The 17,126-nt window shown below is 42.4% G+C and overlaps 1 protein-coding gene across 1 annotated transcript in view; it reads right to left on the bottom strand.

Annotated features, from left to right (window-relative positions):
- Nucleotides 1–61: 61 nt before the first annotated feature.
- axl (AXL receptor tyrosine kinase) overlaps nt 62–17,126 on the bottom strand; it is a 31,922-nt gene continuing 14,857 nt past the window's right edge. Inside the window, exons 8-20 of the mRNA XM_083914677.1 lie at nt 14,262–14,401; nt 14,012–14,156; nt 13,347–13,364; nt 11,705–11,834; nt 11,330–11,421; nt 8,913–9,008; nt 8,462–8,539; nt 7,905–7,997; nt 7,281–7,402; nt 6,566–6,675; nt 6,088–6,247; nt 4,775–4,911; nt 62–3,342 (exon numbers count right to left, since the gene is read on the bottom strand). Coding sequence (XP_083770803.1) covers nt 2,883–3,342; nt 4,775–4,911; nt 6,088–6,247; nt 6,566–6,675; nt 7,281–7,402; nt 7,905–7,997; nt 8,462–8,539; nt 8,913–9,008; nt 11,330–11,421; nt 11,705–11,834; nt 13,347–13,364; nt 14,012–14,156; nt 14,262–14,401 — 1,781 coding nt within the window. The 3' untranslated portion in view covers nt 62–2,882. The remainder of the gene's footprint in view (nt 3,343–4,774; nt 4,912–6,087; nt 6,248–6,565; nt 6,676–7,280; nt 7,403–7,904; nt 7,998–8,461; nt 8,540–8,912; nt 9,009–11,329; nt 11,422–11,704; nt 11,835–13,346; nt 13,365–14,011; nt 14,157–14,261; nt 14,402–17,126) is intronic.

The raw sequence follows: 17,126 nt of genomic DNA on the forward strand, positions 1-17,126 counted from the left end.
ATCTGATGTGGATGAGATTCATATTGACCTTATGAAAGCTCAGGAGCAGAGCTCATTCATGACGAACACATTTATTTCTTATGCAAAATACTGCTACTGTATAAAACTTTGTTTACAAATCATGACAGTGACAATATAAAGGCAGTTATGTACAGTCTTCTCCCAATTCAACAATCCACACACACATTTCCTGTAATGCAAAATACTGGCTCTCTGAAGGCACTGAAGGTAAAGATCTAAGGCTGAACTGACTGTAGTCCTGAACCAGGAGGTGTTTTTGCTGGAATCTACGGAACGGCCGTGCATGCAATTATTTCTTCAATGTCGTTATCTTAAGATCACAAGTTTATTATTTTGTTATCCCGAGATAACAAAGCTTGTTTTCTCGTGATGATGGGTTAAATTAGGCAGATTCTCAAGAAAACAGAAGGCAGATTTCTCAAGATAACAAGATCATTTTTCATGATTTGTTTTCTGTCAAAATGTCCTCAACCCAATGCATTATCATTACAATCCCGGCCTGTAAGCGTACTGTATGTGAGCTGCAGAGGAGGCAAAACTAGCCAAACTGACTGTCTGACAGCAACTCTGACATACAACCTAACCATGTGGGTGGGTTTATAGACTGTTTGTAAAGATTGAACAACATTTAAAAAAAATAATTCAGCACAGCTTCTTGGCTTCTGTAGGATACCTTTTTTTGTCTCTTTGTCCAAAGACCCTTTCAAAGACCAAAATGTTTCAAACACCCTGGTTAATGGAACACACTACTGTAAGTGTGTACATGCTTTCTAATTGGTGAAACATTTGTACAGACTGAAATGGAAGAGGGCCTCAGTCTCAGCACAACTCTCTGTAGTTCACATACAATGTAGGACTATCACTCAGTGAGCATACAGTACCAAATGTGTAGAAAGAAACGTACACTTTATCTTAACAAGGCATTTCAGTAATGCTACAGGTATAAAATATCAGTGTACACAGTTTCATATATAAGTACCTTTGATGTATACATCTGAGAAACACAGCGCCTTAAACAAATGTTCTCCCAAAATGTGTGTTGGAATATGGTTGATTTCCAATGACAAAATAATCAACTAAAGCAAATATATATATATATAAAAATAAGTGCATGCATGATGCATAGTTACAGCTGTTGAACCTCAAAGCAGAGGTTTGCTGTTGCGTTCTGTCCCCTCCCCGGCTCTGCTGGTACCACACTTCTATTAACAGTGCGAAACCTCAAGAAACTAAAATATCCCAGAAAAAGAGAGTGGCAGGATGATGTCAGATGACGAGGTTAGTCATGTTTCCCAGTCATTCAGTCTTTGCTCTTTTACGGAGAACTCTCCATCCAATGGAGTTAAACACCATGCAATATGCTTTCACAGACTTTGTGTTGTTACATGTGAACTGATTTCATGAGAGGCATCTGCAGGAGGACTAAGAATCTCCAGAAAGTAATTAGAACACAAAATGAAAAAGCGTAAAAGATATACAAATTATAAACAAACATACAATGATATAAAAAACATTAGTGCAAAGTTGAAGAAATACAAAAATCAGCATAAAAAAAATACAAAATGTGTAATAACACTGTGCTTGAGCCAAAAACAATGGTGAGGAGCTTATCCCGTCATTTGCCTTGGGTAACTCCATCATGTCCGTACCTACCCTCAGTCCGCCCACCTGCCTCTTATTATTTGTACCCTCTTGATTTGACCAGTACCTCTGTCCCTGTTTAGTCTCAGGTTCCTGAGTTATAACAGTATAGACTAGCTGGGCTCGGACTTCCACAGGTGTCTCAACTGTCAGCGAGGAGAGAGTTGCTTTGTGTGAACTGTATGGCTCATGGTGCTTAATGCACAACTAGCGGTACGACCCCTGGAGAGGCTGCAGGGGTTCTTGGAGCGCTACATTAGGCTATCACACAAACTGCTGTAGGTTTGGATCAATCAGATGGAAGTTGCCTATTCAAAACAGCTTCACACGGAAGTCTCTAAAGCCTGCAGTGGAATTCATCGATTTGCTGATTTTGGTCTCATATTTCATATTGTGCTGCTATAGGGTCAATATTTTCAGTTATGGTAAACTTCAGTTTAGGAATCTCTGAACACCACCAACACTTTTAGCCTCAAACTCCTCTTATTGTCCTTCATAAACTGTATCAACACGACCTCAAAGCAGCCAGTCGTCTTCATCAAATGAATCCTTCAGGGACAGAGACGCTGCTGCTGCTACCTTTTTTCCCTACCAGTTCTCGGGTTATTTTTGCTCTGGAGCAGGGATTCAGAGGGTAAAGGTTTCTCCATCAGAAGAACACTTTCCTCAGATGGTGTTCGTCCTCTACATTACTCACAAGGTCAGGCTCCTGAGTTTGTTTGGTTGTAGAGTCAGCCTGGCAGTGTCTGAGCTGGTTTTACAGAGATTTTGTCTTAGCTTAATCACATGAAGGAGCTCGACCTGCTGTATACAGATATTTGTGCGGATATGGTATTTTATTGCTATAGTGACTGGGAAATAATTTCTCTGATTGTGCTGCAGTGTATGTGGGCAACGTGCTCTAAACATGTTGACCCACTGTCCATCGATGGTAACAGTGTTCCTACTGCTACACCGATCACACATTAACTTTACGCTTACTTGGAAATATGCTCCTTTCAGAGGAGAGAGGATTGACAAAGGAAATCCTCCCAATCCTTCACTTCCATGGAATGCCTTCGGCTGTGTGTGTATTTGTGCAAAAGATGTATATAGGGGCACATTAGGTTTTTTAGAGTCAGTAGCAAGAGGCTGGATCTCATTCTTGGACTGGGGTTAAAGGATGGCACCCTTTGGCAGTGATAAGTCTTGTCATTTGTAATTTTTTAAGAGTGAAGCCATCACTGCCAGGGCATTTTCCTGGACCCTTCTCTGTCCTCCAGCAGCTCAACAGTCGGGGTGGGAGCCGGGGTGGGGTTGGGAGTGGAGTGGCAGGATGGTTGTAGAGGCAGTGTGGCTGTGGAGGACGACACTGGCATGTCCAGGCTCTCCAGGGAGTCAGAGAGGGCTCTGTTGGTCTCATGTTGGGGACAGAGGACGTAGCGGTTGGGGTGGTGGACCTCTACTGTCGTCACAGAGTCCAAGGCCTTCAGGCAGAGAGGGGTCGGTCCACCAATGGGGTCACGGCCACCGACTGCCCCTAGCTCCGTGGAAGACTCGTCCATGTTCACGTACAAGATCTCGTCTGGGTCCTGGGTGTCCGGCAGATCCTCAAGGGCCTTTTCCAGCTCGCAGCGCAGGGACTCAAACGAGGGGCGGTCCTTGGGGCTCAGCAGCCAGCAGGAGAACATCAGGGCATAACTGGAAAGGATGAAGAAATGTTAATTCTATACTTAATGTTAGCACCAAGCCTCCACCACAGTAACTTCCTGGCTGATCCAATACTAAAAAGGCCAAAACTGCAGTTCTCTGAGTGTCCACTAGGATCAGTTTGACTAGGAGTAGTTTGCATAATAGAGCAGTTTCTCATTGACCCCCATGTTAAACAGGCTGTTTTCAAAGCATATTTAGACCTAGTGGATTTAAGGCCAGGTACAAAAAAACATTCTAGTCTGTATGTTTAGGTCATATCTCCATGACAACACTGAAAAAAAAAACCAGGCTAGTTTTTATTTTATTGGAGGTTAAAGTTTATGAATAATAAGGGGTGTGGCCTCTTGAGTGACAGCGAGCCGCTGGTCCTCATTCAAAGGTATACGTCAGGGAGATGAATGTATCACCCTCCCCCCAACGTCACATACATGCCCTTTTTTTGGTAAGAGGAAATAAGGCAAAGTCCAAGTCTGACAAGATGGCGACTCCTGTAGGCGAGTATGATTGGATCAAGTTGAGAGAACGGACCCTGACAGGTATGCTACGTCCATTTTTTATACCATCTATGGTTTGCACATTATTATTAATTTTATTAAAGAACGTGAAAACCATTAACACGTCATAATACAGGCCAAACTGTTGCCTAATAATTTCCTGGAAGAATAACAGTAGCGTATTTTTTATGTAATTTCCGGAGGGCTATTTGGCCCTACAGCCCTTATAGTGAGATAGTGCTCAATTGGCACACCTACAGTTAGAGTCAAGAAAGTATTTTTTCCCACTAACAGATAATAAATTCATATTTATTATGACATTATTACATTTTTGAATCCTAAAATGACTGAAGTGAAATTCCAGTTCTAGCTGCCATTTTCATCTTTTCATGGTTATTCAAACAAATTGGCGCTTGCCAAGTATATTTTCTCAGAAAATACATTTTCCTATAGTTCATAACTAATTATACATTCCCTTCCCTGGACATTATTAAGACATTTTGAAACTAATGTAGTGAGTAACCGGAAAATCAAGCAAAAAGTTGTGTTTCAAAGTGCTGTTTAACAGTTATTTAGGGTGACATTAATTTAAAAATGTAATAAATAAATAAAAATATATATTAAAATAATAAGTGTTGGGCGTATTATGATGAAGAGTGACAGCTTTTCAAATTGGGGAAATGTATATCTTAAAAATGTTTCAGTAAAAGTGTGTTTATCTAAGAGTCTTTAAGAAACATGGAAACATTTCAAAGCATCACCTGAGCTTGTTGAAAAGCAGATATGATGGAGCTGTTTGAAGCCTTTAGCCTTGATTCATTTATAGAAAAAACGAGGTATGAGGAGGCAATGGATTCTTAAGATCCTTCATCATCAGCTGAGCTTGTTTTTGTGAGGAATGTGAAAGTGAAGGAGCCGACACTCACATGCTGTCCAGACAGTCTGGAGGCTGCTTGAGACGGTTTCCCTGTCTCAAGTAATCATAAATCTCACTGTTTTCGACCCCCGGGTACGGAGTCTGGCCCCGCGTGGCAATCTCCCACATGGTGACTCCAAACGACCACTGAGGGAGAAAGAGACAGAGAGAGGTGGAAATAGCGAAGAGGGAGAGGGAGGGGAAGGGTTAAGGAGTTTTGAATTCCTTTAGCTTTTACACACCTTGCCACACACTACTCAAACATGAATCTGCACTGGTCAAACACTGGCTATGGAAATAACACAGCCATGTTTGTCTAGGCTTTCTGGACATCCTTTACGCACAACTCACTAAAGAATGCACATCCTTTTTAACGCTTACACTGCATCAACACTTTCACATGTGCATGAAATCCAGGCTTCCTCCAGCACACAGCAGTCATATTATCAGCTGTTACTGTTCACATCTGTCACAGATGTTGCTGATGATATATGTGTGCACAGTATATTCTTCTATTTTGTTCTGTTTTAAAGAGTAGACAGTACAAATATTATAATTTAACAGATAGTAGATTAAAATTCTTCTGTTTTTGTAACTTGTGAGCACATTGACTGTCATTCATTTCCTGGACGCTAAACTTTACCACAACAGCGACATGCCTAACCTTGGACTGTCCCTTTAATATTACGGTTGCTTATAACACTCACCCCCTGTAGACATGAAAGGTGGCGGTAACATGTTTGTACATTTCTTCCTTAGCGGAGAACTAATCCAATAGGTTCTGACAGTGAAAAAAACAACATCCACAGAAATGTCTCAAATCACTCCTGCACCATAATTTACATTCACTCTCATTGAAGCTCCGAAAGCTTGGCTCTACTAAGTTAGTTAATTACCTGTAGACTAGAGTAATGCTGCAGGGTGCTTTAAGAAGTTTTTTATGGAGGTTTTGATACTTCTTTCTGAATGCATCACCACTCAAACAATCCACTGTAACTTTTAGAAACAATTTCAGGTCTTTTCAAGCCCTTTTGAAACCCAAAAGACAGAATTAAGACTTTCAGCTTAATTCTAACCATAAGCTAAAGTCCAATAATCCTAAAATAAATTGCTGACCTTGTGGGGACCAGTCCCCTGATGGTAGCTGGGTCCCCACAATGGGATTAACACACACACTCACACACACACACACACACACACACACACACACACACACACACACACACACACACACACACACACACACACACACACACACACACACACACACACACACACACACACACACACACACACACACACACACACAGTAGTTGTACTAACCACATCACTCTTGGTGGTGTATACGCGGTCAGCCAAGCTCTCGATAGCGATCCATTTGACGGGCATCTTTGAGATCCGCCCCTGCCTGTAGTAGTCTCCATTGTAGATCTTCTTGGAGAGGCCAAAGTCGGCCACACACACATTCATGTTCTCATTCAGCCTGAGGTAGAGAAATCACAGTGTTACAGAAATGTAGGTTACTTTTGTTGCTTTATACTATATTTTCTTATTCCACTACATCAACATGAAAGACTTCCACACTCAAAATGAATGGTCATATATAAATATTGTGCAATATTCATGAAATAAAATACCCATGTGAGAGCATCATGTCTTTCTGCCCTGCATTAGCCTTTTTTGGGCTACCCCCTTCCCGAATGTTGAGCACAGTCTCTTTGTCTACTTTTACTCTTTTTTTTTTTTTTAAAGAGACATACAGGAACCGAGAGAGTAAAAAGTGGAAGCAGATTGTGCTTACATGCAGTTGCGAGCGGCAAGGTCTCTGTGGATGAAGTTCTTGCTGCTGAGGTACTCCATCCCTCGGGCAATATCAGTCATAAACTTTACCAGCATTTGAGACGGGAGGTACTGCAGGACAGCACAGAGAGGAAAAGGATTTAGTCATACACAGAGGACATTTCTTTTCTGTGCAGCAGAGGGCACCAGAGTCCATCTTTGACAACCTGTGTTCAGCCTGAACTGAGTGCTCCCTGTTCCAAATACAGCCTCCTCCTGTGGGAAGAACAGGGTTCAACACCACTGTGTTTTTGAATGTTTGTCAAACTCATGGATGTTTCAACATTCTGTAGCACTCTTGTTTTGATTAGCTTGTGTTTCTCAACCCGGCTCTTCGGGGACTTAGTGCGTATAGCAGTTCTCGCCGCCAAAAATCCACCTCACCCATTAATAAGTAAAAGGCAGATAGCAATGTGGACACATATCTTGTGTTTTCATGACCTCAGAGCGTAGCCTCTGCCAGAAAGGTGTTGATGGGGACTAAACAAATGCTTTACGTCTATATTGACCTTTGGATCCCATTTTGCTGACAGACATTCATCTGAACTTGTAAAAACCCCAAACCCATTAAGCTGTTAAATTGTGTGGGACTATGTGCATGCATATGTGTGCGATTGCCTGCGTTTGCAAATGTGTGTTGCTGACTGAGTGCTTTTATTGTTTAAAATCTGACTAACCACAGGACAGTCTCCCAGCCTTGAGTACAGCAGATAGCTGTGCAGGTCTCCGTGTTTCATATAGGGCAGGATGACCACAGGGGAGGGGTAACCTTCACTCTCCACAGTCTGCAGACACACACCTGTAAAAACACCTCAGCTTTAGTATAATACACATAGACTACATATGGAAATTAACAGAGCCAATACTCAGTCTGGAATTTGCTAATCAAAGAAAGCAGAGTTTGAAAGGGTCCCTTCACCCAAATTACAAAAAAATTAACATATTTTCTCACTTACCTTTAGGCAAGCACATATTTATGGTTACATTTGCAAAGATCTTGAGATATTTGTCTCTAACATTTAGAGACAGCGCCCCTGTTGCTCTCGATAATCTACCGAAAATGCAGTAATGTCCTTCAATTGTTTATAGTGATGTGTGTGGTATACCTGAGGACTTCTGAGGAACTTGGACAGTGTTTTTAACATTGCTTTTTCATTTTTCAAATGTCATTTTTAATCTTCAATGTATTCACCTCCCCTGTTTGTATCTCAAAACCTTCGCAAATAATCACCCAATACAGAGTAAGCATGTCTTTTTGTGAATGATCCGCGGTATGGAGAGCAGTGTGAACTCTGACTCACCGAGGAGCCTCATGACATTGGGGTGGTCAAACTCTTTCATGCAGGCAGCCTCACGGAGAAAATCTTCCATCTCTGAGCGGGTACAGATGGCAACTGGGGAGGAGACGGTACGGAGGTGAGAACATGATGCACACACATGTAAGAAATAAACTTTTACTTCAGATGGTATTTTGGCTCTTGAATGTCTTAAACTATAATTCATAGGTGTTAGCAGTTTTTACCACTTTGTTTTCATCGCCACAGCTTGAAACTGGCAGAGATGTCACATAGGAGGGTGGCGCTGTTTTTCCCAATTTTTAGTCCCTACAGATTCTTCCTTTCCCCTCAACTTTGGAGTCTACAACTGTCTTTACTCTGGCACTGCGGTCAATGTGTGGTCAACTTTTTCTTCTGCCAATATTTTTTACGCCGATATCTGTTTTCTGATCAAAAGCTGAAATTGTTGCCCCCAACACTTGTTAATTTCTGACCCGAGGGGATGTCCATCAATTGGCCTGTGTTCCCAAGAAGAAGGGATTCATTGTGGAGATTGCTGAGTACTTTTACTGTCTACTCACTCTTCATAGTCTTGACAGCAACTTTGAGAGCAGACTCCTCCTGAGTCAGCAGCCCCTCCATCACAGAGCCAAACTCCCCTGAAGAGAGAAATTACAATTAAAACAAACACCCAAATTAGAGGCAACAGCATTAAATGCCTTATTAAACAGTGAAGAGTGGTCGGTATCCTAACTTCACACAGTACAGGGCAGTGAGGTTATCACTTAACTGTTACACCACACAACCCTTATTTGTGTCGGACAGAAATGACTGGAGATAAGTGGAAAGAAAGCCACGCTAGATAAGTCCTTGTTTACCAACGCTGATATACATTAATAAGTCAACAGAAATGCACTTTTCACCATGCTGTTAGTCAGCCACTCCCTGTACTTAAACTGTACACATTAACTCCAGGCTGTCCCAGAAATGAGACTGACACAGTTAGAAACACAAGACGAAACACTGCAGTACCTTCTCCCAGGGTCTTTCCAAGGGTTAGTTTATGTCTGTCCACCATCACGTCTTGGAGCTTCTGCTTCAGCTCGTCGCTGATGCCCAGGCTGTTCACTGAGGGGGAAAAAACAAGGAATTTTAACGGTGTTTAAGGCGCAAAGCACTTTAATGAACAACACGGAAGAGAGAGAAAAACAGCCAGATATATAAAACCGCAATGCACAACACTATGCCAAGAACAAAGTGTTAATAAACACTGCCTGAATAACAATGGGAAAAATAAGACCATAACTGAACTAAAACGATCCGGTCTTCTTGTAAACCCCACCAGATTTTATTTTAATTGAATCTTTTTAGTTTTTATTGGGTTGTTATTGCAAAAGAATAGATTTTAAAGTGGGCTCAACATTACATTATTTGAATTTGTATTTTATAAATGAGTCAGTGTTTGACCCACACTGCAAACAGGGTTTTGGTAATAAAATAAAATAAAACAATAAATTAAGACCTTAATGAAAACCAAACAAACCCAGAAAAATAAAGCTTAAAGGTTGCCCACGTTCAGGTTCATACTTGTATTTTGGGTTTCAACTAAAAGATGTTTACATGCTTTAATGTTCGAAAAAAAAACATTATTTTTCTCCAGAAAAAAAAGCCCAGTCTGCTTTGATTGACTTGAGAGAAAAATATGGTGCACCTTTGCAAAAGTAGTTCTTGTTGAATGACTTGTTTTCTGATCTAAGCAGCGCTTCGGTTATCTTGGTTTACAGTTTGAGAGTTGATAGGCACTCCAGATGACCCAAATGTATGTGCAAAGTTTCCATGATATGTCCCCTTTAAGATTTGAGACTACACTGAAATAACCTTTTTGAAAAATAAAACAAAAAATAAACAAAACCGGAACCAAGACCAGCTGAAAATAGAGTCAAAAAAACTAAAAAGCTAGAGTATCTGCCTGTCCTCTCAGACCAGTTTTCAGGTGTGGGACACGTGGCCTTTGTGATCCTGGAGGGAACCTGTTCGGGGAGTTGAGGTCAGAGGATTTAATGTGATTGAAATATTCCTGATTCCCTTCCAGCAGCTGGCTGTCACGGAGCTGCATGGGGGTGAGCAGACTGACATTAGACATTAGCCCTGTTTTCACATCTGGGCCAGAATATGACAAGGCAACGACACGCATCAGAGATCCCCCTCCAGCTGCCGCTACACTATCAATCTGCCACGCGTCCAACAACAATGTGCTCAGTCCGCAGGCATGTTCCAACAAATGCTGGTGTGACCAGCTATGAGCCAATGCATGCAATAACCTGAGCCCCAGGGTTCGACTTTGTCCTGAGAAACTTTACTGAAAAATACTGGTAAATCCCTCCAGTCCGACCCATTCCTTTATTCCCAGCTAGCTTTCCCCCATTCACTCAGACTACACATTATCTCCACATCTCTTTTTTTTTTGGCTGGTCTCATTTTACTCACTGAATACGATTTGCCTTTCCCCTGGCCTCTTTGTGGCTGCAGCAAGCTGAGACTTGTGTATGACGTTCACACAAATATTGTGCATACACCTGGGACAATGTCACGGCTTGAATGTGACCCAGCTGTGTGAAATTTGAGTCAGTATGCTGTGTTGTTTACAGGTGCGTATCTGTGTCTGTAATCATGAGGACTCCCAGGGGCTGCCGGCTGGTGATACACAAACCACTGCAAACCACTGCTTTCTATTCCAGCAGCAGGAGGTCGTAGCTCCGCCCGGACGAGACAGAGCAGTGAAGTAACTCCTCATCTGTTGTTACAGGCTGCTTCAGTTTGAAATCTCATTCATATGTGGGGTACGTCAAATCACTCTCTCCCTGATGTATCCCCTTTCCCTCAATGTACTGTTATCTTGATTTCCCCTCTCCTGTCCCACCTCCTTCCTCTGCTCTGCCCTGACAGTAAAATGTCTAAAATGGTATAAAGTCAAAGTGAATTCTGCTTTCACACCTTCACAAATGGATTAACTTCACTTCAACTTGCTGGATTATATAAAAAGATCAACTTTTGCTTTAAAAGAGTATAAGGGGCACAGTGTTGTTGTGGAGTATGTCGGCTAACACTCCGGGGCTGTTTTCACAGCTGTGAGGAATTAATTAACCCTTAGTTGTTTGCATTCCTGCCTTTGATCAACCAAACAAACCACGGACGTGATTCCTGTCCTGAAATGCGGATAGAACTGTCATTACGTGTCATTACAGCCAAAGAGTTACTGTCTGATCTGAGCCCAGGGCGTGAGAGAAGATGCTATTAAGCTATGTTTTTTGTATCACTATCTCTCCTGGGGACAGGGGCAGGTTTGGGCACGCTGAGAGAGTAATCTCTTACTGCTGAAGGGACAGTCTGGAGGAAATATATAGTCTCATGTTTCCAAGTAACATGCAGGGGCAGAGAGGGGAACTCACATGTTGCCTCTGTAGTTCTGCGGCTGTAGGTGCGGCGAGCACGGTACCTGACAACCAGCTCTCCGCTCTCCATCATGGGTTCAAACGCCTCTCTGTGAATGCATACACACATCATACAAATCAGGGCAAAACACAATGAGAGGTCTCTGCAGCAGATGTGTAAACACAGCTGAAAACAGGGCATTGCTCCATAATTCAGAAGAATGACCGTTGGGCTTTCAAAACAGATGTTTTTTACTCCTTCCAAATGCTGCAGAATGCATGCATAAGTGAGGCAACTGGGTCAAGGAGCTGGAAAACAGTGAAGATTTTTGGTTTGGCACAGCAATCGAGTCCCTCCCTTTCACCCACGAGGAGCGCCAACAGCCTACGCACCCAAATCTCGTCTCCTTGCGCCGCAGCTTGGCCACATAAACAGCCATGAGCACAGCTATGGACACGGCGCCGGCAATGGCCATCACCACATACCACCAGTGCCAGGAAAAGGCCGGGGGCGATCCTGGACCTGAGGGAAGGGAAGGGGTGTGGACAGAGACAGATGAGGCTTTAGTCATGTGTGCCCTTTAAGGTGAGCATTTATGGAGCAACTCAAGTGACAAGAAAACAGGGACAATTTTTGGATTTATTTCATCATTTGAATGTAAAGGAAAAAAATGTAAAGCAATGTTATTATTGATACATTTAGTTACGCGTGACAGCCTACTACTGTTTTATCACCGCCTAAAAACTAAAGGTGACCTTGAAGAGGTGGCTCCAACTCTGTGGAGCACCGGTCTGTGGAGCAACCGTCCTATTGTCTCACGCTCTGTGGCCTCTGTTGATGCTTTTAAAAAGCAGCTGACGACTCACTTGTTTTAGCTGGCTTTTGTCTCATGTTTGCTTTTTTTTTCCAGAATGCTTAGCTTTAACTTTTATTTTCATTGATATTTATTTTGTGCTTGCTCATTTTACCGTTTGGGTCTTATTTTAACAATTTTATCATGTGAAACACTTTGTGACTTTGTCTGTAAAATATGCTATGTCAAATAAACATTATTATTATTATTATTATTATTATTATTATTATTATTATTATTATTATTATATCATGGTGTGTACAATTTTTATTTTCTCCATTCTTATTACACGCACATACAGTAAGCTTGGCAAGTATGACAGAATCTCCCCCATTATCCTCTTATAAGGGCTGTAAAGGAACTACACCATCTTTATTTCCTTGTGAGAAGACAATGTTTACTTATTCAATACAAATGCAGCATTATTTATTTCCTTGTGAGAAGACAATGTTTACTTATTGAATACAAATGCAGCATTATTTATTTTCTTGTGAGAAGACAATGTTTACTTATTCAATACAAATTTAGCATTATTTTGAGAGCAAATATGTTTCAACTGGTCACATCGACTAAGCGTCCTCAGTCCTACCCTCCATATTTGTCGAGCTGAATCGAAACACTGCTCGTCTTAGTTTAAAAAATATGCTCTTTCCCCTACTTTGTCTGAGTTCTTGCTGTCCCATCTCTCACACTGAATTTACTTTCAGCTACCTCCCAAAACTACTGCTATTCTTCCACGACCTCCACCCACTGTTTTCCCACTTGTCCACTAATTCACACACCCCCTCCCCCGCTTTCCTAGCCTCTTTTTTATCTGCCATTCTTGTTGTTTGAATTGTCTGGCTGGCTCTATTAGACTAAGCAAACAGAGATGCTACACTGTTCTTGCCTGTTATAAATATTTATGATGCGTCTCCTGATCCCCCCACCACCACCCCTCTTCCTCTTCTCTCTCCCTGAGATCCTCTCTTCTCTTTTTTTCTCTTCCTTCCTTTTTTCTCTGAGATACACAGGAAGGAACTTTCAGGCTCGCGGAGGAACCCAGTGACACAGAATAAGAAAGAGAAGTCCTGCGGTGGAAAAAACTCCATGAGCTCACTTCCACTGTCACTGTGTCATTACGTGTCACTCTGGAGGAGCATGTTTGTCTGTTTGCATGTGCAAGGACGCTCATTACTCACCTCTAAATTCCTCCATTTCTGTGGGAGGGAAAAAAAAGTCATGTCAATATTTTGATTTTCAGGAGAAAAACAACATATTTTGTTTCGTAAAAACTGAAATAACATGTTTATCCGCGGGGAATTTATACAAAACAGCACCTGACACATTCTAGTAAAACTGATTATTATCTTTATAAAAAAAAAGCTGAAGCTAAAAAAAGACTGTTTCTTACAAAAGGATGCAGATTCCAAAACAAATTCATCTTAAATCATCTATTTCAGCAATCATGTGTCACGTTAGATGTGTTATTTTCAAACTTCTTGTCACCAGACTTGCAGAGTGAGGGAATGCATGAATACATAATTATGATACAAATAAAAGGTAACTGCCTTCTGTTAAAGTTACAGAAGAAAATATGTAATCAGATTACTGATACATTTAGTAAAGAAGGGGGTCATTAGCAGGATTATTATTATTATATAAAGAACTATATACTACCATGCACATGAACACAAATAACAACACTTCACTCATTATTTTGTATTTAGAGCAGAAAAAGAGAACAACAGAAAGTAATCCTGCTACGTTACTTTAATGTTGTGATACCTGGATTAGGTTACCAACAACAGTAATTGTATCCGAAAACATATTTAAAGTAAACCTCCGAATCCTGCTTGTCACTCACCCGGAGAAATCAGTGTGAGGGTCTGAGTGGGGGTCCAGGGTCCTGGCCCTGCCCCTGTATAGGCACACACTCGAAAAGACACATTGGACAAGGGGACGGACAGATTGATTGACAGCTCAGTGTCCAATCCGGTGTCAACGACAAACTGTAAACAACAGAAAAGAGAGAAATCATGCAGATTTAATATTTTTTTATTTCTGCTGTGATGAACAAGGTCATGAACCATCGCGTCTGTGTTTTGTTGACTGACCTGCTGTGTCGCAGGTGTGCTGTACTCCACCATGTAGCCCTGCAGTTCTCCATTCAGCTTCCCTGGAGGCTCCTCCCACGTCATCAGCACCTCGGTCCCGTTTAACACCGCGCTCACGTTCACAGGTGGGTTTTCTGGCACTGAAACACAAAACACAACAGAACTTACAAACACTTTTTCAGGTTGTTTTTTACTGGTAGAGTTGTTGTAAGATTGGATGAGCATGTAGCTCAGGGTGTGGCTGCGTGCGTGTCAAAAGATTTTGGGCATGAACGAGGAGCGTCGGCAGTGCTGTGCCTGTGGGCTCGGTGGCCAGGGGCCAGTGGGCTGGGGGTTAGCCAGGCGTGTGTTGTTTTGACAGCCTGGAGCCTCTAGGGTGTGGATAAGTACAACAGCTGGAAGGGGAAGATGTCAGGGAATTTGGAGAATTCAGCTTTATTAGGACAAAAAAGGCTAGCTAAGAGCACCGCAGACAGGGGCGATTAGCTGAGTTCAGAAGCCACGGCCGACCAAACTCAGATGGACACATGCTGAGGCCTGTGTCTCCCTCCTTCATACTGTCGGTCCATCCCTGTTTCTGCTTCATTCCCTCGCCTGCCTTTTCTTTTCTGGCTCTCTGGAGCAGAGAGTGAAAAAAGGCTGCTGGCAGCACAAATACCCAGTGGACAGAAAAACTATGCTGGATAAAATGCTACAAATAGTGTGTGAGGAATTTGTGCATGTGTGTGTGTGTGTGTGTGAGATTGATGCTCTGTACAGCACAGAAATCCAAGAACCTTTTCACGCTGCGTATTTCTTTTCTTGCCACTTGAGTTAAGGTTCTCTTTGTCTTTGCTTCTCACTCTCTGCAGGCTTACAAAGTCACACAAACTAGTTGGACACCCACACACACACACACACACCCACACACACACACACACACACACACACACACACACACACACACACACACACACACACACACACACACACACACACACCAAGTCACTGTGAGTTTGGGAAACATGGCCCAGCCTATATGGATGATGTTATCAGGAAGCGTTTGGCAGATGATTGTTTCCACATGCGGTCCCTGCTCTAAAACGAAAACAACCTCCAAGTCAAGTTCGTTCCAGCAGTTCGTCTCCACCTATGATCCGTCATCTGTCGGTCTCTCTCTCTCCCTCTGCCCTCCTTCTCCACCTCTTTGTTGCCTACCCGCTCCCTTTCTCCCTTTCTCCGACTCTCCCTTTCTCCTTCCCTCTTCATCCCTTTCTCTCTCCCAGTCCTCCCTCCAACATGACTCCATCGCCTCCTTTCCAAGTTTTCTTCTCCCTCGTTGCCGTCTTTCTGGTAATGCCTCTCTTTTTCGTCATGGAACTTTGAGTTCAAGAAACGTTAACGTAAAACTTTGTAGGGGGGGCGGGGGCGGGGGACAGTTGAAAGTACTCAAGTTGAGAAATTTGGGGAGTTTCAAAAGGAAAACCAAAAAATGTGTGCTGGTGCCGTTTTCTGAAATGCAGAAAGTACAGAGGAAAAAATGCCTGATGTTGCTCCTTTGTCTTCCACATGAAAGCAGCCCAGTCTTGGCAAGAGGCTGAGGAACAAACACTTTTGAGCCACAATTAGTTCACAGCAGAAGAGGTTGACATCTGCATTCGCAGCAGACTACTGTTTCACATCCTGTTTCATGTTGCTGTTGCAGAAGCAGTGTCGGATAACCATGCTTGGAAGCATTTAAACATCGTTCAGAGTCAGGGCTGTTCCTCTGTTTCTCTCTGTGTACGCTTCATCTGGCCCTCTTAGTCTCCACGTAGGTCAACACATGGATGGAAAAGGGTCCTCCTTAAGCCAAAAAAAGTTGACTCATAACCCTGGGATCTGGAGTCTGTTCTCCATAAATAAAAACAAACTCAGCACTACACGGGAAACATGTTTCCCAGATCAGTCAGCGCACAAACGTTAGTGTCATCAGAAATGTCATCAAAGTTCCAACTTTTATGCTTTTGTCTGTCTTCAGCAAATTGAGTCCTTTGCTGGCAGTAATATTAGACAGAATTAAATGTGACACGTGTGTGTGTGTGTGTGTGTGTGTGTGTGTGTTTTGTGCCACATCATCGTGACTAACTTCCCTCAGAACAGTGAGTCCTATATCTCCGGATTACTTCTGGCGTCACTTTAGCGGTACAGACAGATGTGCAGAGGCAATCAGAAGTCACTTAGTTGCCTTTTTCAGTGCAAAAAACTAAGTGCACAATAACACTTGACAATGTTGCCACACCCGGTCTTAGATCATTCACTTTGTTTTTTGGAAAGAGGGCTTTCTGGAGGTATTTTAGGGGGTGATAGGAAAATGCATTCACAGAATATACAGTATATGTTAATGTCTTTGAAGTTTTAGGATTAGGGGGTGACATGGGTCGTCTGCCACCCCCCCCCCCCCCCCCTTGCCTCATCCTCCGGGGAAAAACAGTGCTCTTTGGGAAAATAGCTAAATGAGTGTTTTCTCAAAACGCCCCCTTCCCTTGTTTCCCTGCTCGTCTATCCATTCCTTGCCTTCTCCCACCATCAAGCCCTCTTTTTGTTTTTCCCACAGTGCCTATAGCTGTGTGCTCTGGAAGTGGATATCAAAGGTCAAAAAAGGGGGGAAATGAGAGATGAAGAAGTGAAGATAAAAGATTGGATTGAGGAAAAAAAAAGTTTTGTATGCTTGTTTGATGAAAGAAATACATTAATTCCTCAGTGCTGTTTGTAGGATTTGAGGCTGGATAAGACCTTTGCAACAAAATGAGAGAAAGTGATCTCAGTCTACTTGAGAGAAATGGAGGATGAATGTGAGAACAAAAAGGAGCTGGCAGAAGAAGAGTCTGCAACGAAGGGAAACAC

This window comes from Echiichthys vipera (genome assembly GCF_963691815.1).
Source record: "Echiichthys vipera genome assembly, chromosome: 5".
Taxonomy (NCBI): Eukaryota; Metazoa; Chordata; class Actinopteri; order Perciformes; family Trachinidae; genus Echiichthys; species Echiichthys vipera.